Below are 26,935 nucleotides of genomic sequence, written 5' to 3' on the forward strand. Positions count from 1 at the left end.
AAGAAGCAATCAGTAACCAGAATTTCTAAAGAAGTTAAATAGGCAATTACAAAATAAAAACCGTTAAGGCAGCTGGGATAGATTGCATAACAGTGGAACTGCCTAAATACGCTGAAAAACTGCTTAAATACTCTGCAGAATCTTCTTCTTCTTCTTGTGCCACTCCTATCGGAGATTGGAAATCATCAAGGCTATCCTGACCTTGTTTACAGCTGACCTAAAGAGTTCATTAGTGGTACAGCCAAACCACTCTCTCAAATTACGTAGCCATGACATTCTTCTACGGCTGCAGAATACAGCAAACATAATTCTCATTCATAAGAAAGATAGCAAAGAGGATATCAAAAACTACAGACCTATAAGTCTACTACCAATCATATACAAGATATTTACAAAGATCATCAACAACTGATTAACAAATGCATTAGACGCTGCTTAGCTAAGAGAACAAGCTGGTTTCAGAAGTGGATGCAGTACCGTGGATCATATCCATACGCTTAGAGAAAACTAATGACTAGAGCTGAAGAATATGAAATACCGCTAGCATTAACCTCCATAGATTTCGACAAGGTTTTCGATTCTATATATTCCAAGACGACAATAGAAGCTTTACCAACCAAGGCATTGACAAACCGTACATAGAGACTTTAGCAAATATGTACAGATAAGCAAAAGCTAAGGTAAAAATTTATGAAAATACTCCAGAATTTCCCTAATAGAGGTATTCGACAACCTACAAAAGACAATATCACCAAAGCTTTTCATTATAATTCTACCAAATATATTCAACAAAATAAACTAGCCAAACAAAGGCCTATTCATTCATGGAGAATACCTCAGCCATCTAAGTGATGTATATGCAGCTAGCCATGAGTTTGCTTAAAAATGAACTTGACAAAAACAAAAAAAATGTACAACGAGCTAGTGGATGTCCAAGATATAATAATAAACAACGCTGCACTTTAGACAGTAGACGAGTATATTTAACTTGGACAATTAATAGATAAATCTGGCTTCTTACGTTCAGAAATCAACAAAAGAATGAAACTGGCTTTGGCATCTTTTGGTAGAAATGCAGCTATATTCAAATCAAAGATTCCACTTCACCTGAAGAAAAAAGCATTTGATCAGTGTATACTACTAATCGTGATATACGACTGCGAAACTTGGACACTAAATAAAGTCAAAGTCACCTCTAAAGGTCAATGGAGTGATGCATGCTAGGTTTAACAAAGATATATCGAAAAAGGTAGGATAGATTACACAGAAAATCGTTCAAGTTAGATGCTTTCAATTTGCGGTTCACCTAATTCTCTATCGAAGAGAGGTCTCCCAACTTCTTGTTGTTTCCTATAGATGTCGCTGCTAGCATACGAAACACGTGTAGAATAATGGTGGAATTGGAATTGAAATTAAGTGCAATCTTTTACTTTTATTTTAACGTCTTTTCTCTAAGTAACGAATAAAAAAGAAAATGTTTTCAAGGGTAAACTGTAGATGTCGGATTAAAATGTTATTCATTGCATCGTTCAATAGCCTCCAGTAAGAAGCTTTGAATTTGCGATTCACCTAATTCACAAATCACCAGAAGTTCCCTACTTCTTGTTGATTTATGTATTTCTGCACAATACATTACAGAATGTTATAAAAACACTTTTTCTTATTAGTAGGGTGCCTGTCCGTTCCGAACGTTGACGATCATTCTGGCTATGATGACTTTGTTGGTTGGTATATGGAATAGCTGTGTTAAGGTCTTTCTATACCATGCTATCAAGTTAGCAAGCCAGGATATTCTTCTTTGTCCTGGGGCCCTTTTTCATTCAATTTTACCTTGCAAAATGCATTGGCGTAGCTCATATCTGCCTTGATTTCTTATTATATTTCCCAAGTACTGCAGCTTACGGCCCTTACGATGTTGACCAAATCCGCGGTTGTGTTTATTCTCCGTAGTACTTCTTAATTGGTGACTTTGTCTGTCCATGGTATCTTCAGGATCCTTCTGTATAACCATAAATTAAAAGCCTAAAGTTTTGATAGAGTTTCCACCTTCAATCTTCACGTTTCTACTCCGTACAGAAGCACTGAGTACACGTAATATTTAACAAGCCTTATTTTTGTTTCTAGGGTGAGGTTATGGCTCTTGAACACATTCTTAACACAGTTAAGAATGCACTTTTTGCCTTTCTGATGCGACATTTATTCTCTTGGGTATTTTACCACAACTCATTGATTTTAGTTTCCAAGTAGTTGTACTGTGGGACACGTTCAATTCTCATTTGGTTCACATACAGATTTGCTCCAGTTATGGTTTCCTTGCTGATGATCATTAGTTTGGTTTTGCTGGTGTTTATATCCAGTCCACATATTCTACTTGTTTCCGTTATTTTGTTCATTAAGTTTTGCAGCCCTTCTATGGTATTGGAAAACACTATTGTATCATCTGCATACCGCAGGTTATTGAGCTTGACTCCATTTATTGAGATGCCTTAATCAATATTTTTTAGAGCCTCTTTAAAAATATGCTCCGAGTACAGATTGAATATTAGCGGTGAAATAAAAGCGCGTAATTTATCATAAACAATTACAAACTACTTTAAAACAAAAACAATTAAAACATCTGATTTAATAATTTTGCTTGCCTTAAGGTCAATGGAAGTCTTTGTCAACCATTATTTGTATTTAAATTTTTTGGATATTTTTCAATTTCTATTTCTTTCATGATTAAGGAATAAACAGCTGGACGGACACGCGATAATATGGCTGAAGTTCTGAGGAAAATAAGCAAAAATCAGCTAAAAAGGATAACAGGTTTTTTCAATTGATATGCGCCAGTCAAGAGACACCTGCATACAATGAGGTGTTTTTTAGCTGCAGCCTCCGTGGCAGTGAAACTTACACAGTAAAATCATATTATGCTCACTGCAACGCACTAGAACTCAGACAGCAAACATTTTCTGGAGACTACCATAATATGGTTTCAAAAATATTTGGTACCCATTCACTATACCTGTATATCCTGATACAGGCTTTCAGAATTCTAGAATGGGTATTTTGAGTAAATAGAAGATGTACAGTAACCTAATTAGCTGTAGTAATACTGGTTGATAATAGATGACGTCCAGAAAAAAAAACTCTTTCTAAAACTGATTATTTTATTAGTTTTAATTAAATTAAAATAGGTAAATTAGTTTTAATTAAACTAAATTAAAAATATTTAAATTAAGTTTAAGATATTTTATAGTATAAAATAAATATCTCTTTCGTTTTTAGATCTTCTGAAGAAGTCCGAAGGTGCTAGAGTAATTTTTGTGACATCATTTTTGGCTTATTTTCATACTCTTACAAGGAGATCTGTGAAAGGTTATAAAATTTATAATTCTGTGTTTAGAAACTTCGACTACGCCAATTCCAAATTCTGTAATATAATAACCGCTGACATGTTTGCAAGGAAACTTAAACAATGGAATATTACTTGTAACAGTTACCATCCTGGAGTAGTAAAAACAGGGATATTTAAAATAGCTGAGAAAAATTTGACGAATTTATTTGATATTGTAATGTATTATTCTACAATTCCTTTAGTGATAAAATTGTGTGGTGTGGTAAGTATTATATTTTTGTTTGTTTCAGGTATTGCTAATAAATTTACATGTTTTGTCTTTTCATATCAGGTTGAGTCATGATCAACTGCATATTCTCCTTCCTCGTATGGAGGCTCATATGGGGAATAACAAATGACCATTAAAAAGTGTCTTCTCCCATTGTTTAATAATATTTAGAGTTATAAATTTTGACTAAAATTTCTATTCGTTATAACTTTTGAAGGGTAAATTCGTTGTGCCTCGTATTTGATCAACGGTTACACTACACTACCACCTAAACAACTGATTTATTCAAACAAAAAAAAATCAGGTCCGGCTAAAACTTAGTTTATTTTGTTCATAGCAATCATTTCACCCTGTATACGGTTTTGAAAACTCTAATTAGAATTTTTTACCATCGAACGACTCATCAGAAACGGTGGGTGCCAATGAGTAACAATGAAAGTTAGGAGCCAATGTATAACAATAAAACGCACAAATTTCTTTGGGAGCCAAATATTCTAAACCAATGCTAAATACAAAAAAACATTTTTGTATCATTACTAAGTAAAATGTGAGCATCTACACATCTCTATAGCAAAAAATAAAAATTATATTAAGCTATCGTTGTATATTATTTTAAATTACTAACGTAATAGATTTTGGAATTATATCTCACGGCAAACTAGTTGTGAGTCAAGACAAATATGTTTATATTATGTAATATGGATGTAGTTATGCATAAAAGAACCAACCCAAAATATATGAAAATGAGCTATGACAGGTTTTATGTATTTAAATTGCTAAAAATGTAGTAGGGCAGTTTGAATTATTTAAGCGTTCATTTATGGATAAAACTAATTTATTGGTGTAAATCTAAGATAATTTAATGACCATATTATAAAAAATGTTATTTTGTTTTTGTTATGTGGCTTGGTTCTTTTTTGCATAATGTGAATACCTGGATTATAAAATTTGAATATTGGAACCACTCTGATATTTATTCAATATGGATAAAAAGTAACACTTTAGAAGGCAAAATATTTTATTTATCAAATCAACATGTATTATCCGTCAAATTCAATATCTAAATTAGCGTCGTAGCCATCAAGATAATCTTCAACATTACTATCACTTGTCAGAGTAGTATAGTGGTGCTTAACGTCTTCAGGAATAAGATGTAGTAAAGATGAGATGTCTTCAAGCTTCTTGGGCGATATTGGTTTGCCCGTAGGCCACAGTTGAGTTAGCGATGGCGAAAAGATGTTCCTTGTGTTATCTAAAGAAGGTCTGCCTTTTGATTTTTTTGAAATGTCTACTTGAACATAGTCTTCACTGTGTGTTTTTGACATAAATAATTCAAATGGTTTTTCTTTATAAATTTTTATTTCTCTCAAATGAAGATAATTAATTTTTTCTCCAGACGTATCTACTTTGCGGTTGGTGATAAGCTTTTCTGTATCTTTGGTGCCAAAAAAATGTTCCGTTTTCATTTTCGTAACCTATAAGGGATTTTTTTTACGACAGCTTTTTATGATATTTATGTAATCGTCTTCACTGTAGATTCTTTGCTGTAACTTTAATGCCTTTTCTATGTCTGAAAAATCGCTGTCGTTTTTTAAAAAACTATGCCCGGAAACCAAAAACCTTAATGAAATATCTTCTAATGTCAAATGATTTTCCAATGCAGCCTTTAACATTAGTACAATTTTTATATTTCGGTTTTGGCCACCACAAGAATTTGACCAAAGTATGAGATGTTTTGTGGATTCAGGAACATGTCGCGCAATGTGCTTGAGCAAACAAGACCCTACCTCCTGAGCTCCTCTACCAGCTTTGCCTTCTAACCATGTATAACAATATCCTTTATTGAATTTGCATGAATGGATACCAGTATTATAAAACCATATCTGTCTCTTATAGAAAACTATATTCGTGGGAATTTTTGGCAAGGGTAATGTTTTTTCCATGTCAAACGTAAGGACTTCTAAACTGTCATCGATTTTTGCCTGTTGCATGTCTTTGTTCATTCTGTTTCTTGCTTCTTCCTGATTAGTTAAATGTATTTTATGCTCCTGCAAAAACTTTTCTTTATCATCGTTACTCTTAGCACATTTTACAGCAGTATTTAATTTGTCACATAGATTACAGGTGTCCCTTTTTAACGGCTTACGCCGTAGATTAAAATTTGAATAAAAATTTTTTTTATACTTTTGATAGCTGACTGGATTTTCCACTTCTTCTGAATACAAAGAATGCATTTTCTCAATAGTTATGTGGCTTTCTAAATACTCAGCATCTTGCATTTCTTCCCGTCTGTAATGGGACTTATATTTTGGAAGTCTTTTTATGTGGTCAATAACTTCGTTGAAACGTGTAGTGCTAAGTTTATTATAACCACCATACGCTTCTCTCTTATCAACTATACTGTCCGACTTAATCTTCACGAGAGCGGTATTAACACGTTTTGTTTATATTTGGAGCAAACAAACATGTCCCGGCAAACCTTAATACTACTTATTTTATATACTCGAGTAAATTGTTTCGCCCGATCACCAGAACTAACTCCATAATGACGCTTGACTGGTTCCTCGCTGATTAGTGTACCTAAATAAGTTGTTTGGGAATCATATGATCCTAATTTCCAGTATTTGTTAAACAGTTTTTCTCGTTCTTCCACAGAAACCATCTCACTGCACCTATTCTTACACTTGCACACGTAGTTTTCAAATTCTTTGGAATTAACATGGATACCTCTATAATTTACGTAAGGTTTGTTGGTGTTCTTGAACTTTTTCCTGCTATCACGTGTTTGATTGTTATATTTGCGTTTTCGACCCTTTGGCCGTCTGCCTGTAGAAGTACCTTGATTGCTAACTACATCTTCCAACGGGGCATTTTCATCTTCTGTATCTGATGAAGAGGGTACATAATTCGCATCAACAATGCTATCATCGGTGTCTTCTGAAAAATCACCCGAATCTTGTAACAGATTATCACCGTCAATGGTAGGTTCCTAAAAAGTATTGAGGTTAGGTTTCAAATTTTTACTTAATCTAAACAAATTTATTTTTGCACGCTTTTAATACTTATTACACACCTCATCTTTGTTTTCTTTTTGTGTTAGCTGCACCATATATCGTCCTCTGGACACAGACATAGTGATATCACTCGTTAACACTTAAAATGTAACTGAAAGATAACGGTTTATGTAAACACAACCGGAACCAACAATCTAATAACTAGGTATGAAATTTGCATAAAGGAACCAACCCGTTTGGTTCCTTTATGCAGAATTCTGTAACCGCGTTTTACTGTATGCATAAGGGTACTATCCCACAGATAGCGTGACTATGCACATAAATAGGTTGGTTCTATTTTGCATTTTATAGAACACTAATTTTTATAATCGAAAACTTCATTATCTCAAAACTGCCAAAATGTGGGTTGGTTCCTTTATGCAGAACTACATCCATATAACATCTGGTATACCCTGTATTCTGTATTATTTAAATGTTATTAAGTTTTATATCTATTTTTATAGGAAATATTAAAGAATGATCGCTTATTTCAGAAACAACCTAAGTCACATTCGGACAGTTTGCAGGAGATGAACAAAACGTTTTGAAAGTTTATCTGAACATTTTCACTAAAAGTAAAGTTTGGAGTTAATAGATTAAACCTAATGTAAGAATTTATCAAAAGCAAAAGCATTCTAAATCGTTACTTAACCCTTTAAATAAACATTTTTAAATTTTTAACGAGTTATTTTGCCTACCACATAAGGTATTGCTATAAGGAGTTGAAAATTGGGACTGGGGGATTAGATAGGATAAGAAAAATAAACGATACTTATGTGAACGGAACTCAGGGTTTCTGGGGTCTTTTTCTTCAGAGAGCTGGGGTCGTGGATAAGTTGAATGGCAAGGGGTCGGATTGGGGTAACTACAAAACTTGAAAGAAAGGGGTATTTACATAAATCCTCTACAACAAATGGATAAACAAAACAACAAGAAAGACCTCTAGCTATTTAAAATAAGAACGCTGCTTCGAGGTGACAAATTGTAACGACATATGTGAGAAACAAATTGTTTTACAATTGTTACAAATATAAATGGCACAAAAATACTATATTAATAGTTAAAAAATAAATACAAAAATAACAAAGAAGAAAAACTTACACGTCCTATCCGTTTACAAACTCTGTGTAAAAGTGGGAGATGCTACAAAACTTACAAAAAAATTGTTATTGGGCTATAAACTGCGACAGAAATAAATTATTGCAAATAAAAATTTATCTTTACAAACTCCCATGAAAGCAATTATTTATAAAAATGTTAACTTTTACTTTTCCTTTAAAATTTAAACACAAAAGTTACCTGGATTGCACTGGGTTTTTACACAAAAATGCAGGGGGTGGAAACTAGACTTCACTGGAATTTCTGGGGTTAGAACTGGGCTTAAATTCTCTGCCACACGAACAAAAACGGCATATCACACTGCGAATTATTGAGGTTGGAAGTTGACTCACTTAGACTGCGACCACATATTGAACTGCTACTATTAACTGCCACAAAACTACTTATGTTCCATAACAAAGAAACAATAAAAAAACAGCTATTGTTCTGAAGCTATTTTAGTGTGGCATTTTAAAGTAATTACTATTTAAATGGGAATAAGCCACAATTAAAGGTTAAATTACGTTTATTGACGTTTCAATTTCCACTTCGGAAATCGTTCTCAAAATAAATAAAAAATAAAAAAAAAATAAAATAAAAAAATTTACGAATCTGACGAAAATTCGGACTAACACGGACACCAACTGCCTTTGACAGTAGCTTCAGCGAGAGTGATCTAATTATCTTTTAAATTCATTCGCCCAACTTAGCCTAAACAAAACATATAAACTGGAATATTTCTGTCTATTTGTAACGCCCAAAATATCTAAAAAATGGCTTCGATCAAAAGAAATACCGAGGAAAAACGCATCTGTGAAATACAAACAAACTCTAAAATGGTTTATTTTAACTTGGCGACGACGCTAAGAGGAATTGAAATACTTTGATAATTTAATACATATACGAGGGGATATCGATATATACCAAGGAATTTTAAAATGCTACAAAATGAACTTAGGTTGTTTCAATAATGAAATGACCGGTTTCAAAACAAAAGTATTTATTACTAAACAATTTTAATCTCATACAGTTTATTTTGTGACTTCCTTGGATTTTTTCTTAGTGGCTGATATTTGAATAATATTTTCGTAAAATTGTTTTAACGATTTCTCCACCCATTGAAGCAGTGTGGTAAAATTTTCTGTTTTGGCCTCTAGTATAAGAATTCGGTCTTTATACGCCTTTTGAGTTGGCATTTTAACTGTGAAATTGCTTGTTTTTGGAATGGAAACATTGAAGGTACTCCATAACGCACCATTAATGTATTCACTACCTCGAATACTGCCGGGAGCATCAACGCTGTGGACAAAATGATACAAATTGGGAAATTGAGAACGAACTCGTTGGTCCCTTGTTAACTTCTGTATCTTGGTCGACGCACATGCAAACTTATAATACGTAGGCTACCAGTCTTTAAAATTTATAATACTTTCCCTTTTAATTTCACAGACCGTGAATAGGTTTTGGGCACTTGCGTTAACAATCATCTCCGTATACTTATGGATGTCATAAACTCGGTCAAATTTTCTAAGGTTTCTTTTAATAACCCCAAAAACACGGTCAGAAATGAGTAACCTAAAAGTGGGAAAAATTGTTGAATTTTTTTAAATCTGCCTATATCGGTTAAAGCCAGATTCTTGTAACTCAGATTCTAGAAACAGATTCTTGTAACTCAGTGGTTTTTGCTGATAAATTTGGTCTTGTACAGGAATTGCAGAAAGTTGAAGGTTCTGCATAAAATCGAAGGCGATTGCTTCTACATCATCTCTTTGAATGCATTCCTCAACTTGATCATGTAGGGTAGTGTAAAATTTTTTACTTCGGCGGCAGTGTACGATTTTTTCGGCAATCGCTACTTTTTTTGCTGCTTCGCCAAAACTAGGGCTTTTAATTTTTTAAATTAGGCTCCTCACAGACACTGCATAATGTGTCAATTTGTGGACTATCACAATGTAGGTTAAAATTTTCATGAAAGAATTTATTGTAGTAACTGTATTTTACTGTACTCTCAGGATACTTTTTAATAAATAATTTGTGGATTATTACTAGTAGATAGATAGGGTTCCTTCTGGAGCGGAAGTGACGTCACACGTCGATCGTCAAGCGTACGTATCCTCATGGGTTAAGGCCACGCCCCCCTCGTGACGTAGGAACGTGCCTAGGGTCTCGAGGCCACGCCCCTCGACCAATGGTGACGTAGGAACGTACCTCGTGTCTCTAGACCACGCCCCTCGGCCAATGGTGGCGTAGGAACGTCCCCCCATGTCTTGCTGACCAATGGTGGACGTCCTCGTGACGTCGGAACGTGTCGTCGACCAATGGCAGCATAGCAGCGTCAGTGGTGGGAATAGCAACACCCCCAGCGACCAATGACAGCTCAGAATTTGAATAAACATCATAGAAATGGCGGTATAGCGATGAGGGACCAATGGTGACATAGTAACGCCCTCCTCGTGACGTCGGAACGTGTCGTCGACCAATGACAGCATAGCAGCGTCAGTAGTGGGAATATCAGGCCAATGGTGGCATAGTAACGCCCTCCTCGTGACGTCGGAACGTGTCGTCGACCAATGACAGCATAGCAGCGTCAGTGGTGGGAATAGCAGGCCAATGGTGGCATAGTAACGCCCTCCTCGTGACGTCGGAACGTGTCGTCGACCAATGACAGCATAGCAGCGTCAGTGGTGGGAATAGCAGGCCAATGGTGGCATAGGAACGTCCCCCAATGTCTTGCTGACCAATGGAGGACGTCCTCGTGACGTCGGAACGTGTCGTCGACCAATGACAGCATAGCAGCGTCAGTGGTGGGAATAGCAGGCCAATGGTGGCATAGGAACGTCCCCCAATGTCTTGCTGACCAATGGTGGACGTCCTCGTGACGTCGGAACGTGTCGTTGACCAATGGCAGCATAGCAGCGTCAGTGGTGGGAATAGCAACACCCCCAGCGACCAATGACAGCTTAGAATTTGAATAAACAACATAGAAATGGCGGTATAGCGATGAGGGACCAATGGTGACATAGTAACACCCTCCTCGTGACGTTAGAACGTTTTCCTCGACCAATGATGCCACAGAAACGTGTCCTCGACCAATGGCGGACATCCTCGTGACGTTGGAGGCCAATGGTGTGCATCAACGGCCAATGAGAAAGACGTGCATCGACTAATGGTGGAGTCGTACCACAATATTAACGAAAAGACGCCCCCAGTCCCCCCCATTCCCCGAAAAGACGCCCCCAGTCCCCCCATTCCTCCCGAAAAGACGCCCCCCCAATAATAACGAAGCTACACGTCCAACGTAACCAATGAGAACGATGTTCAATCGCTGGTCGGTGACTGCGTTCTATGAATTGACAAAGAGAAGAAGACGAATGACAGACAAAGAGAGCAATTTTTCCTCGTATTTTTTGTAATTAAAACCTACAACCATTAGCGTAAAACTTCTAAATTTTTTCAATTTATATTTTACGAGTTACCTCGTATATATTTTATCGATTACCATAATAACAAAAATTCGTTTATTTTTCAATTTATACTTTACATGATCAGTTGAAATCTTTATAAAATAGATCTTGCTACTGAGAATAATGACATCATCGGATACGCCGGCTATTAAAAATGTCTCACGCGATCACGATATATAGCCGGAAACACGTGCACATTCCAATTCGATTATTTAATGTAAGATAAAATATATTCTCTCATGGAGGCAGGAAGTTAATAATTAAGCCCGGCATGTGATGCATAAATGAATAGTCTTACGAAATATTGCGCAACATAGTTTTAGCGTGGGAGAGGCAGGTGTGGAGAGGTAAGAAGATATAATTAAACGTGTTCATGTTCACAGCGTTATTTCGTAAAACGTAGTCATTACAACATGAACAGTGTGGAAGTAAGAGCCAAAAGTGAAATGATGCTGCTTAATACTTTGTATAATTTTGAGCATTTAAAAGTATTAGTTGGATTAAGTTCAGCTCGATCATTTGGACCGGGTGTTAAATTAAGCAGCGAGAATAATGAGATATCGTTCGGTATATGTGATTGGATCCAATTCATCGATGAACTTAATCGTAAATATAATCAGTTTTTCCTGATGCCTCTGCAATGCTATTGTGAAGATGAACCTCCAGAATGTTGTGAATTGTTAGCAATTGAAACTCAAGCGACAGATCAACTTAAATGGCTCAATGTTAAGAAACTTGGTGTTACTTTGCAGATATTTGAAAAAGATGTTAAAAATCTTATTGAAGGAAATGAAAAGTTAATTTTACCACGCATTCGTTTTCTCGAAGGACTGAGATTTTTAGATTACTATTGTAATGCGTTAAAAATTGCTACTTCATTCAAAAACGATTTACAACCAATAGACATTTTATATTCATTTTGTGAGACTTCTTGTGATACTAGTATTGTAAGTTTAGCATTAAGGGAATATTTGTATTATTATAAGGAAGATACAATTAGTGAATTAAATAGCAGTATTTTTGAATAAAGAATTAAAACATTTATTTCTATTTATTATACCAGGGTAGTGGGGGTGACTAAGAATATTATTTATATTGGCTTCTGGAGCGAAAGACATTTATTTCATCGATGACTTCCATACGGTGTAGATTAGAAGAGTTGTACGAAAAAATACAAAAGTTAAAAGCCGATATACAGTGGTACGAAGATAGAACTGCAATTGAAAAACGATTTGCAGAGTTTAATTTGTCAGAAAGAAAGTTACCAAAAACAACACAATACCCGTTAAAAAGAATTCAACCGACAAGATGCCTCCACTAACAACCTCATTCATCATCCTTACAGCTATTGTTAACAATGTCCTTTATACAAACGTTCCAAACAACGTTAAGAACCAGGCGATATGTTTTAATGATGAAAAAACTGATTGTAATCGACCGAACTGGACTCTAATGGATCATGAAGTGGTGAATTATGGACAGCTTCCAGTATTTTTCAAAGCGATACCAAAATCAGGAGGAGCATTCTATAAGATCAAGCTAATATCCCCAAATAACACCGAAAGTGATTCAAAATGGTACAAAACTAATAATGATGACATCGATCAATATGGTTTATCGATTATACTCTTAAGTATTATATTCGTAATAAATGCCTTTATAGCGATTAATATCATTAAAAAATTTCTTGTAAATCGTAAATGCGAATCATCTTGCATTAAAATAAATATGTAAAACTGTTAAAATAAAACTAAAATAAAACTTTTAATCTTTTATTTAAAAAAATCCAATTTATATAGGTAATATTTTGTTACACAGCCATTGACGGAGGTGATCCACATTTATCGAGGAGCAGGAAAATAGTCCAGTAGCGTGGCAGTTGTATTCATGTGGAGCAAAGCCTCCAGTGGAGTATGGAGAATCATCAAACTTGCAAACATCAATAATTATGGGACAGACGTCAAGCATATAACATTTGTATCTTAAAAATTCTGCTTGTTGTTCTCCGCGAACGTAGATGTAGTCAGCTGCATACAACAACTTAGATTCCAGTATTTTATTTATTTTTGAATATTTAACATCTCCATTAGAATACCGAAGACCATGCACGTTTTTCTCCAAGTACACAGCAGTCTTCTTATCTTGATTACTTAATGTAGCAAACGGTTGTGGAGGTTTAAATATATAATGGCAATGTTTAAAGCCAATTTCAATGCTAAGTTCTTTGGGAACAAACCACCCATCTACGGTGAATCCTTGAATGTCAACTAATGCGATCCTCATGATGGCTGATAGTATACTGAATTGGATATGATTGAATAAGTCAAGTTAAATGATATTTTTGATAACTTCAGTTAGAGGAAAGTATTCGAGTAGACTGTCGTGGACAATTAAACAGTACGCTCGAGTGCCTGCAGAAAAACCTTCATCTGCTTCGATTTCCAACTTAATATCAACGGTTCCCGATCTAAATGACGTATCATCCTGTTTGGAGCAGTCGAAAGTAAACAAAGCATATTTTTTAAAAGCATTATAATCCAAGATTGGATGTTTTGTTGACGAATGAGTATAACTGGGAAAGAATTGGGTATAGTTGTAGTGAGCTATAGCATAATCATTTTTCGCAAAATCCAATTGCATTCTCTCGTTAGGCCAATATTCACCATTAATAACCACTCGTACGCTGGACACCTTAATGTTATCGAATAACGTTGGATTGGCGTGAATGTCATCTCGTTTAGAAGTTTGAAAAGCTACAATGACATAGCGTGGACGTTCAACAGCTGAAGTTGTCTTTACACTCCATATCTCACGTCGGGATCCAGCCGTAAGTGAAGGTAGTTCATTAAGTTCCCATTTACGGAAAGGTATGGTTATCGGCGTATTATTCTTAATCGGAGTCATTAGGTCAATTTTCACATCGTCATTCGGAAAGACATGTTTGACCTTCAGTTCCATGCTGGTAACAGTTAAAGACACTGTTGTTGTTGTTGTGGCATTAGGTTCTTCCACTAAAATACTGTCTCTATCATTACGTGCTCGAACAAATCGAAACACTTGACGACCATAGGTTAATTTATTGTAATCGTTGAAAATGTTGAAAATATGTTTTATCGGAATCAGTAAACTAAAGCTGTCTCCCGATAAATGTGGATTATTGGGATAGTTCCATCCTGCAGTACTGAGATACTTGGAATCGTCAGGAGTGTAACACAACAAACTGCGAATAGTGCTAACTACACCAGGATCTCGAACTATTTCCATGTCGTGTGAACTTTGGATGTATGTACATGTATCAAACAAGAAGGCTCCAGCATTCGGTGCAAGAGAAACAGTTCCAGTACCCACTTTCTTTATACTTCCTTTAATTTCCAAAAGTGTTTCGTGTATGGCAAAAAATGCATCTGATTGATTGATGATAAACTCGACAACGTCGCTATTATTAAATGACTTGATGTAAGGTGTATATGTACGAAATTCTTCTTTTCTAATAGTATCGTCGAACTGAGGTTTCTGGTACAGATCTAAAATAGGTGGTTGAGGTTCCTGAACCTGTCGTCGAATGTATTGACGTTTTGACATCTTTTAGCTGTAATCCAATGGAAACAAGAAAGGCTTTATTGACAGCAGACACGTCACGTCGCTTGTAAGATTTGCGTGAGACTAATGGATATTGATGCGTAGAGCTTTGTTTTATAATTAAACCCATCTATATCGTTTCCTTAAAATCCAAATGAAGTGTACTTTTCTCTCCTCTAAAGTTGACTGGTCTTAAATCTTGATCGAGTACGCTAACGGTAATGTTGGCAATTTCACGTATGCTATTGCTTACTGGTATGTATATAGGATTATGAGGACGTTCGTCAATAGAGAAACCAGGATCAACACTTATCGGAAAATGTAGAACGGTGTGCGCAGGTCTGTCCTCGTAAAAGGCTCCTTCGGTAATGTTGCATTCAAAAAGTAGGCTCGATACTTTTATAATGTTTACAGGTTGGTCCGAAGAATGCATTTTTCCTGGCACCAATATTCTGTTTGATGAGAAACCCAATATTTTGCCGAGACTGTCATCTTTCTCGAAAGTAACAGCATGATCTTGACTAAAGATTTCACACTTGAGCGTATTGTTGTTGGGTCTTAAGATGAACTCATTATCTCGAATCGAATTATATTTATCGATTAATGCGTTATAAATGTACGTTTCGATATCGGTAATTTCATAAGATCCAGACGGAATATCGATGCTACACAACTTTTTTCGATCATTTTTCTCGTAGTAGTAAAACTTTTCGCCATCGATGTTTGGAATCGAATTAAATGTATGAAATCCCAACACTGCTACATAATACTGTCGGTTAGGGTCAAGCACAAGAGGTACTTGAGGAGTAAACGAAAACTCGTTGGAAGTACTTGTCAAGGTCAACAATCGAGACATGACTGATACATTTGAATAGGTGTATGAAATTAAATAGCAAAATATGTTAAAAATTCCTTTATTTATTCTTATACTGTTACAAATTTTTCTCATAATATGATACATTACAAAATACACATCTACTTTCCATATACATGCCGCAAACATCACTCCATTCATGTCTATCATAGTCTTTCTTGCAGGGTAAATAATCTTTTAGTGCGCGACGAATATCTTGAGGTAGTTCATACCAAACAACGCTCGTTATATTTTTCATAAAAATGCAAATGGCACTTCTCAATATATCGTTAGATGGTTCCATTGTAGAGAAACTTTAAACAAAGATGTCCACAGTTAATTTGGTTATAACTTTGATATTGATCGTTATTGTAGAAAATTCTTCCACCGTTCAAGTAGGATACTAGTTCTCGCGGTGGTTTCAGGCAACCATATGAATCAAAGTACTCTATATCGTTGTTTATCTTTCTGTAAGCTACCCAATGTGTACCGGGGTTTGTGGAAATGTCGAGATTAATAATAGCACATTCATGTTTACGAGGGCTACGTGGTAAATTATCTCGCATGAACACGCCGCGGAAATTTGAAATTTTAAGTAGTTTAACAAATCTATTTAAATCCACATTGGTTAAAGGCCTATTAGGTAGCTTCAGCGGAAGTTTTTTGTCTTTTTTAAATATAATCCAAAGCCACCTTTAGCGTTTTTTCGCAGGTATAATCCTTTGCCTAGATGTTCCATTGCATTGTTGTGACGTTTATCTTCTTCTAGTTTCTTTTGAGCATTCTTTGAGTCGATAACAGTTTTCGCTATCGCACTTGCGCCCCCAGCGAGGCTTCCGAGAGCTGATAGGCCTGCAAAGATTGGGATTAAAGGTAAAATCCCACCAGATTTTGGTTCAAATGGAATAATTCTTGGAACACGTACATTTTTCTTCCCACCTACATTCTTAACGGCTGTTCTAGCTGCTGCAAGTGCAAGTAGAGCGGATTTACGCAGATTTGGTGACGGAGGAGCACGTTTCAATGTTTTGATAATTGGCTGTAACACATGTCGCTTAAATGAACCAACACCTTTACCACGTTTCATACCCATACCCAGTTTTCGTTTAGCTTTCATTGCTGTAGTAGTTAACCAGGCAGCGGTTTTTTCACCCAAAGATGCGTCTTTTGCTTTAACTCGTTCCCACGCTTTATTTTCCAACACCCAATCTGCTTTATGTCGATCTTTCAATGAATTACTTTGGGAATATGCGAGATCGTGATCTCTCGCAGCTCGATCTAACGGATTTATCCCCGGATCTCCACGAGCTAGACGTTTCTGTAATTTAGTTCCAGGTCCTAGATATTGGTAACCAGGAGCATGCAATTCAAACGGTAGACTATTGATCAGAGAATTCAACACTCCTTCACCTTGAACGATCAACATTGAAATGAATCGCTTTTTGAAAAATGTCTTTATATAACCATGTGTACAAAATACATCTCAATCACAAGATGAAGGTCATTCAACAAGACAAGACACTAGCAGTGGAAAACTTGGATTTTGTCGACAACGTGACAAGAACCAGCAAACATGGTGCATTGCTACCACATTCATTTCGTGCTATCATATGTGGTCCAAGCGGATGTGGAAAAACTAATGTTATGTTGGCATTACTTTTTGACCTGAATGGCGCTAAATTCAAAAATGTTTACGTTTATTCAAAGTCGTTGTTTCAGCCCAAGTATCAATTTTTGAAGGAAGTGTTGGAGTCTGTGAAAGAAGTAGGTTATTTTCCATTTAAAGATAATGATGATGTTATAAGCCCAAGTAAAGCTAAACCAAACTCAATATTCATATTTGATGACGTATCAACGGATCCACAACAAACAATACGTGAATATTACTGTATGGGTAGACATAAAGACATTGATTGTGCATACCTATGTCAATCATACAGTCGAGCAGGCAAACAACTTTTACGTGATAATGCGAATCTTATTGTATTGTTTAAGCAAGATGAGCTCAATTTGAAACACGTCTTTGATGACCACGTATCACCTGATATGACATTTGAGCAATTTAAACAATTTTGTTCCGAATGTTGGAAGGACAAATACGGTACATTCGTCATTGTTAAGGATTTCGATATTTCTAACGGACGATATCGTAAAGGTTTCGACAAGTTTATAAAACTGTAGGTATGGTTGAAAAACACGCATTGTATAACAATATGTCAGACAAAGAGGTAGCTGCGCGCACGCGTAAAGTTGCCGAACTAGCTCGTGTCATTCGCAAAAAGTATTTGGCATTAAAGTTAGGTAAAACAGAACAAGATGAGTCGCTAAATAAACTCTTTAAGCCCATAGCTAAACCTCTAACAGATATTGCGCAATCGTCAAAAACGTTGCATCATGCTATTAATAACAAGCTTAGACACGTTAAAAAAGAAGAGGTGAAAACGGAGGAAGAGATAAAAAAAGAAGCCAGAGATGACGATGTATTTTCCGATGCAGTATCAATCGATCAAGTTAACGAACATGATATATTTGATCCTAATAATGTTTCGAAAGAGGCTATTGATGAATATATCGAGCAATATCCTCCAATGAGCCATAAGTATATAAAAGAATTTTGGATGAAAGATAATAAAATTGATAAAAACTACGGACCTATTTACAATGATGAAATTGGCTGGATGTTGGGTAAACGACGAATAAACTTTAACAAAAACAAAGGTAGTATACAAGTCATCAGTGATGGTAGTGGGGAAGGAGGATGGGTGCCGGGAACGCCAGGTCTATACCAACTAATTTTCTATGATAACCCTGAAGATTATAATGATACAGATTTAAAGCACTATAAAAGTTTATTAAATAGTACAGAAGTTCATCTGGATTCCAAAGGTCGTCTTAAAGGTGCAACTGGGAAAAAATATCATCATATTATCAAACCGCTATTTAAACCTACCGATGAAACAACAAAGAAATCGCCACCGAAAACTCGATCTACTGCATTAAAGAGACAACCTTTCGAAGGTCTTGTTCGTTTAGCAAAAACGACTCGTTCATCATCGATGACAACGTCTCCTCGAACATCGTTATCTTCACCATCTAGCTCCAAAGGGTCAGGGCTCGTCGATAATTCTCATTTGATCTACAACGATAATCCTATTGAATATGTATATTGGGATGATCCAAACGAACTATGCGACAGACTCAAATTGCTGGTTGCTTCCCAAGAAGCAGGAAACACATCTCACAATAACGAAATTGTTGCCATTATCAACGAATTACGTGAAGCAGATATTATATATTAATGTTTGGATTATTGGAACATCATTTCCAACATGAGTGTTGACAAGTTTGGTCGTCATCATTACCGTTCTAATGAACAAGTTGTTAAAAAGCTACGTGAAGGCTTAAAGCAATCCATTTTGGATTTACAAAACCAGATACATGAAGTACATAAAGACATTACACGAGATCCTCCTGTAGCAGGTAATCATCTTTCCAATAAGAAATATGTAGATGACAGCATTGTTCGTGCGAAAACTTTTCTAAGAAAAGAGATTAATTTGATACAAAAAAATAGAATTCAAAAAGATACTCAACTCGAACAAAAAATCTCAAACTCCATTAGTAAAATAGAAGTTAATTTAAGTAAAAAAGTTAACGAGTTGTCTGATGAGAATAAAATGACTGCTTCGAAAATATCTGATTTATCAAAACAAATGCATGAATTTAAAAATGATCTTGATATATTTAAACAAGAAATGACGAAGAATATTACAGATGCCGCCAACCAAAATGCACAAATTATGATGAAAACGTTGGAAATAGAAAAAAAGATTAAAACGGCGGATCTTAATTCACATGATTTAGATGAGCGTCTTAATGTAATGGAAGATTACCTCTTACATAATAAAGCCAACGGAACAACGAATTAGCGTTAGTTCAAAGAATCGAATCGTTGGAAGCTAGACATGGCATTTACCGAGGAGAAGATACAACTAGTTAACGAGCTACACAAGCCTGCACGAAAAAATTATCCTCGTCGACGAACAATCATTAAAGGACTAGACGATTTGTGGCAAATGGACCTTGCTGAGATGAGACCTTATGCCAGTCAAAATAAATCTTACAAGCTCATTCTTGTTGTAATTGATTGTTTTTCAAAGTTTGTGTGGACTCGACCATTAAAGACGAAAACAGGGGAGGAAATTACTCGAACATTTTCGGATATTCTCGCTCATACTCGACGATGTCCGAAAAATTTACAAACAGACCAAGGCACAGAATTTTTCAATTCCAAGTTTCAAAATCTCATGAGAAAGCATAGTATTAATCACTATAATACCTTTAGTGTTAAAAAAGCAGCCATATGTGAACGAGTTATTCGAACATTGAAGGAAAAACTTTACAAGTATTTCAGTCTTAATGGAACTTACAAATGGATTGATATCTTGCCTCAAATTACAAAAGAGTACAACAACACGAAACACAGCAAAATTCGACTTAGACCTATTGATGTTAATAAATCTAACGAAAATGACATTTTACGAAAATATTATACTCACTTGAAAATTGCCGGTCCAAGAAAATTGAAAGTTGGTGACGTGGTTCGCATTAGTAAAAATAAACACATTTTCGATAAGGGATATAAACCGAATTGGACAACAGAACTGTTTAAAATTACTGAAATTAAAATAACGAATCCCACAACATACTTGATTGAAGATATGACTGGAGCGCCTATCAAAGGAGCATTCTACGAAGAAGAATTACAGAAAACAAAAAATAAAGACATATATTTAGTAGAGAAAGTACTGCGCAGACGTGGAAATAAGATGTATGTTCAATGGTTGGGATTCGATAGTAGCCATAATAGTTGGATTAACGTTAAAGATATCATTTAGGATCTACTTTTACATACACCGCGTAGATATACACTAAATGAGTGGGGGGTGACAAAAAGTATAAATTTCATAAATGCTGCAAGCTCATGCCCAGTTGTTCCTGCCAGTTCATCAATATGAGTTCTCAAGATAGTGGTTATAGTTCATCAGACGATATGGTGGTAGCTGCTGCTTCACCATCAGATGATATCGATTATGAAGCTGAATTAGATGGAGTTTTGGCGAAATTCGAAGAAGCAGCCAAAAATGAACCATATTATTTACTAGAAGCATCCTTTCCGCTTGACAAGTGTATAATCAAAGTTGGCCTTTCTCCAGCTCGTGATTTTTCATCAACCATTATTTTGTGTCAGCACAACAAGAATGCAAGAATTAGTTTAAACACGTTCGAGTGGGATGATATAATCGGAATTTTTAAGCAGAAGATTTGCGATTTCTTTAACAGCACCTCTCAAGATGATTACAATCCTATCGAGTTTCAGTGTGGAGACTATTGTAAAATTAAACAAATAGTGTATGATTCAACCAAGTTCCTTGTTATTGAAAAGCATAGTCTGGAATACTATCTAGATGAAAGGGATGTCAACCAAATCCTAGAAGTAAACAGCAGTCTGGTGTGTCATCGTGTATCGTTATTGGATAATTTACACTTTCATGCTTATTATAGAAATGTTATCGATTTGATACAATCAAACTTTTGCAGCAGAAGCAGTTTATATGGACCACTTGAAGCTCTAACTGCGTTTTGCGAAATTTCCACAGACACTTTGTTAAGTAATGCTTTAAGAGAATATTTATATTATTATAAAATTAAAGTTGTAAATGATTTTATGTAATAATCAAAATAAATGCTATTTATGCAAACATGTCTTTTTTTATTTTCACGTTGAATGTCTCACAACGCTGGAAAAGATAAGCTGAGACTTAAAATTACAGGAAAACAATGTATATTTTTTAGAGTTTTTATTTTCTACTTATAATAATTACAAATGTTGATTTTCACTAAATTACAATTATCATTCTACATATTCATTTAACAAATAGCCAGTCCATTTTCGTGTGGAGATTGATAAAGCTATAAAAAAAAAATTGGTTATGTTTTCATTTATTAATTTTTGTTTTTACTCAATCATTGTGGTTTCATAATGACCCCAAGGTAAAGTGTCATGAGAATTTTGTTGCAAGTAACGTTTATCGTCATACGGACTTAATGCAATTTTTTCTTGTGTTATTGTAAAAAGATCATGGGCGTAGGAACGAAACGTTGATTGGGAAACACTTTTAGTTGTAAATTCGTTTAAACACTTAACATAATCATCGAAAGTAATGTCATTTTTTACCGTTGAATATTTTACACCCTTAGATTTTTTTGTGACGCCTAAATTATTTGCAAGTCTTTCAATATTTGCATCATCCATATTATTCTTGTATTTATCCCACAATGCATTTCGATCCTCATCCGTCGTACTAATCTTAAACGAATACATTTTAGATCTAAGTCCGACAAAATGAGTCATAATGCGACCGTTTGCCTCATCTTTCATCATTCCGAGAACTTTTTTGTTGACTTGAGGTATTCCATAAATATTATTCTCAGAATAGTCTGATGTATCGAATTTGGATAAATTTGCTTTAATAACATCTCTGTAAACGTCATCACATTTTAATTCATAGATAAAACTATCAGTGTCCCCATACATTAGCTTACAATTTTCAACTCCCATATATGGCAGCATAAAGTTATAATGAAAATCGTACATACACACTTTGGATATATCTAAAATTGACATGCCGATGTACAATGGTTTGTTGAAAATGAGCTCTGTTTTGTTAAGTTCGATTGCCATTAAATTTTCATTAAACACAGTTCTATTATGAAATCTTGGACTAGCAATCAAATTTTTCGCTCCATATCTTCCATCCCATTTTGATACAAGTTTTACAATGCGATGTTTCCTAATGTTTTCCATCGTTTTACCAAATATGGCGTTGTTGGCTAACTTGTACAAGTCTTTTTCAAATGCTGTAGTTGCTGCAGTTCGCAATTTTGTATTAAGATCGATATATGGCTTAAGCCAAGCGCTCTGTTTGAATTTCAACACTTTATGGATTTTTGTTAGTTTGAGTCCTGCATTCAGAGCTTGTTTTAGATTGCGATAATGCAAAGTGTACTCTTTTTTATGGTACAAGGTGGTCATAAGTTTTGGAAGCTTATTTCTTGGTGGCACACGATGTTCGCAACAAAACGGTAAATCTCGATGTAAGTCATGCAAGTGTTCTGGGTATTCCAAATCCACTTGTAGTATGTATCCTGTATCTCCATCGTCAGGAATAGACAAGACATCAATATTGGTATCGACCCACTCGAAACCCCCATATGGTAAGAATTGAGACATTGCCCAACCATACAAATTGTTGACATCTAAATATAGCACATATTTACTAGGCTTTGATGGATCATAATTATGCATGTATTTGTTATTTGCCTCAGAATACCGATTACTTACTTGACTTATACCACCTCGGATAGCTTTCTCAATAAACATGATTTTATCGATATCATTCAGCAGTTCAAGTTTACATCCAGTATATTTAAGCATTGCATCCCAAGAAAATCCAGGCATGGTATAGTACCATGCAGGATCAAGACTGTATGTACTTCGACATTTTTGTCGAAAATTTTCAAAAATGCAAGTCAGTAACATAATATCAGTTTTCATGTACAACATACTATATTCCAAAATATTTTTAATACCGAATGACTGCCAAACATTCTGAGCATGATGATACATATTTTTGGAGATGTGTTCACCCGATAATGAGCTGTAAAATTTATCAATTGATGGTAGTTGCGTTTCATTCAATTTATTGAAAGACTCAATATATTCGTATGGGAATATGCCTTTTCGTTTCAATAATTCCATTTGTTCGGGAGTGGTATTTGGAAATTCGCTAGCTAAATATCTTAAATCCTCAGGTTGCAATGTGGCAGCCAACTTGTCCAATGATGAATTTAAAAATCTCAGTGAATCAACGAACCTCAACTTAATACTGACCTCAGAATCGTATATTGTAAATGAAATATACTTTTCCTTATTTATTGGTAGTAAGCTGATACTACCATTTTTCGCAAGATCTCTAATCATCATATGCGAATCGTAACCGCTAAGATTATGAAAAAAAATTGGGACAACGAAAAGTTTTTTGAAATTTAAGTTACACACTTGGTGTGCGAGTCCTCGAAAATCTCCGGTAAAATGGTCGTGATCACGAACAATTACATCCTTATCTGAAAACGTTTTTTCGCAAATGTGACAATTAGATGCATTAAAACTGGGTGTGACATTCATAGGTACAATATCTTTAATTTTTCCTTGCACAAATGCCGCCAACAACGTCATTTCCTTGGCAAACCACTCCATGCAATCTTCACCTGCGTAACTTCGGTAAAACGACAGAGATTCATCGTAAGAGCATTTTACGTAATAACCTGCACTAAAGGCTTTATGCTGCTGATACTTAATTGTTTTGCATTTTAATGGACTGTTTTTAACTTTGTTCAACATTGACTCAAAATCGGCATAGACTACAAAAGGAGTTGTTTGTTTATAAATATGATTTTTAAATTCAACATTCTGATATGATGGAAAAGAAACTTTACATTCATTAATTTTCTCACAGTATTTTGCATGATCATTTAATCTGTCAAAACTACTAAAATAATTCAAACACCTATCACATAAAAATTTTTTATTACGGTTCTTACTTAACTGCCTGGACATAAGTCGAGACATATCTTTAATCATGCAATAATGATACTTAATTTCTACAGATTCATCGTGAGCCATAGGTGCTTTGTAGTCATTCAATTTTGGAAAATATTTATCTTGTACAATCAATAAATTTACATGTTTAGTTAATTTGGTTTTGCATAGCCTTACCGGCGTTGTTACGTAAAATGTTCTCTCTTTAGCAACATTCATTTCTAACCCGTACACGTTTACAGAAATATTATTTAACTTTTCAAATTTTGAAATACCCTTTATAGTCATAGGTGTCTCTAGCCCATCGATTATTAAGACAGTCGCATAATGTGGATATGAAGATGTACGATCTGAACTGCATTTAGCTGGATAAATCGCTGAAACTATGCTCCAAAAAAAGCATGCTTCATCATCGTTTTTGATATTAATACATGCGTGCTTCTTTTGGATTTGTTCTGGTAGTCTAATGAACGACGAAGCTCCATTTCCCACTTCATATTTATTTATATTGACTTCTAAAGAAACTATTTTTTTCAAAGCCCACCCTGATCCCGTTTCTTCAAATTCCGATAGCTTAGACATTAATTTATCGACTATGTTTGTGTGAAACCATAAAACCAAGTCCGTTCCTGCGTCTATGGCTTCGTTTTTGGTATTAAAATATTTAAATTGGTTAATATCACCTCCTTGATTTGATTTTCTAATAAATTCTCCACATAATGTCATATTACATTTTATCATATTTAATTTTTTTAAAATGTTTTTAATTCGAATTCTAAATAACTTAAAACAATCCCCGAAAAATTGCATTAAATCTTTGTGTCCTAGATTAATAATTATACCTGTTCTGATTCTACTCTTGAATGCGGAATTTACATCTTCCCATTTAACCCGACGATGTTTAGTAATTCCACCACCCACGCGAAGACCGAAATTTTGAATTTCCGATTTAATTGTCTTTAAATGCCCCGCGTTTGTCTGTAGTTGCCGTAATTTAGCTAATTCCAAGTCCCCACACCGAATCGCTTTAGTAAACAAAGTCAAATGTCTTTTAATGTGATTTAACCAAATATTCGCTTCTCGCGGTGTATAATTTCGAAACAAAACATCACGCGCTTGAATTAAATGTTGTACAATGTCACTACTAAGATCACCAATGTTACTCATGATTAAGTAAAAAGCAATAAATCAATAAATGAAAAACTCACCAATATTTTTTTTATCCTCTAATTTTCTATTATTTCAAACGAGGCGGCTGGCTGCACCTTTCCAGTGGCAACGTTTCCTCGGAACACCAAGCTGTACTTTCCCTCGCTGAAATGTTCCAAATGCGGCCTGTAGAGTTCAACCACCCTTTGCGGCAAGAACGTCACCTCCTTTTCTAATTCAATAAGGATGGATTTCCCAAATTTCGTATCGACTTCTCTTGCCGCAATTATCTTCTGGGGTACTCCTACGGGTAGGCTGTTTAGCTTTCTAATTGGCTTGATTGTCTTCTCTGTAAGCAGAGAGGATGCATTAATCTTTTTTAGGTCCATCTGCAACAATATATATTTTCTTAATTTAACAGTAACATATCTTTGACTAGCAATTTCTTAATTTAACAGTGAAATATCTTTGAGTAGCAATATTATTTTACAAAAATTCTATCTATTATAATATGTATATTTTTTAATTTAACAATGAAATAGTTTTAACTAACAAAACTTTCATAGAAACAAAAAATTACAAATACCGCACTATTTACAAACATTTTTTTTTAGAACGGAGAATATAACCAAGTAATTTGAATAAAATGTTTAAATCAGAAAAATTATTAAGAATTGGAAATTAGTAAAGATAATGATGAATTCTAAATGATATAAAAAAGGTTAAGTATAATAAAACTTACTTTTGTATATATAATTGCCGGCACTTCACAAACACAGAACTTCTCCGAACGGTACTTTGTATAATTGCTGACGCTGCACAAAACACACAACTTGTCTGAAGGATGATCAGAATTGAACTGACGATATGTAGTGCATCTGCTCTTTATCTAACTGCCTCTCCCACGCTAAAACTATGTTGCGCAATATTTCGTAAGACTATTCATTTATGCATCACATGCCGGGCTTAATTATTAACTTCCTGCCTCCATGAGAGAATATATTTTATCTTACATTAAATAATCGAATTGGAATGTGCACGTGTTTCCGGCTATATATCGTGATCGCGTGAGACATTTTTAATAGCCGGCGTATCCGATGATGTCATTATTCTCAGTAGCAAGATCTATTTTATAAAGATTTCAACTGATCATGTAAAGTATAAATTGAAAAATAAACGAATTTTTGTTATTATGGTAATCGATAAAATATATACGAGGTAACTCGTAAAATATAAATTGAAAAAATTTAGAAGTTTTACGCTAATGGTTGTAGGTTTTAATTACAAAAAATACGAGGAAAAATTGCTCTCTTTGTCTGTCATTCGTCTTCTTCTCTTTGTCAATTCATAGAACGCAGTCACCGACCAGCGATTGAACATCGTTCTCATTGGTTACGTTGGACGTGTAGCTTCGTTATTATTGGGGGGGCGTCTTTTCGGGAGGAATGGGGGGACTGGGGGCGTCTTTT

At 35.0% G+C, this 26,935-nt stretch overlaps 1 protein-coding gene across 2 annotated transcripts in view; it reads left to right on the forward strand.

Moving 5' to 3' along the window:
• Positions 1 to 26,935, forward strand: part of LOC140440796 (retinol dehydrogenase 14-like) — a 55,395-nt gene that overhangs the window by 22,607 nt on the left and 5,853 nt on the right. For both annotated transcript variants that reach the window (XM_072531169.1, XM_072531163.1), the window contains exon 3: positions 3,271 to 3,602. In XM_072531169.1, the coding sequence (XP_072387270.1) occupies positions 3,271 to 3,602 (332 nt within the window). The remainder of the gene's footprint in view (positions 1 to 3,270; positions 3,603 to 26,935) is intronic.

This window comes from Diabrotica undecimpunctata, chromosome 1, assembly GCF_040954645.1.
Source record: "Diabrotica undecimpunctata isolate CICGRU chromosome 1, icDiaUnde3, whole genome shotgun sequence".
In the NCBI taxonomy this organism is placed as follows: Eukaryota; Metazoa; Arthropoda; class Insecta; order Coleoptera; family Chrysomelidae; genus Diabrotica; species Diabrotica undecimpunctata.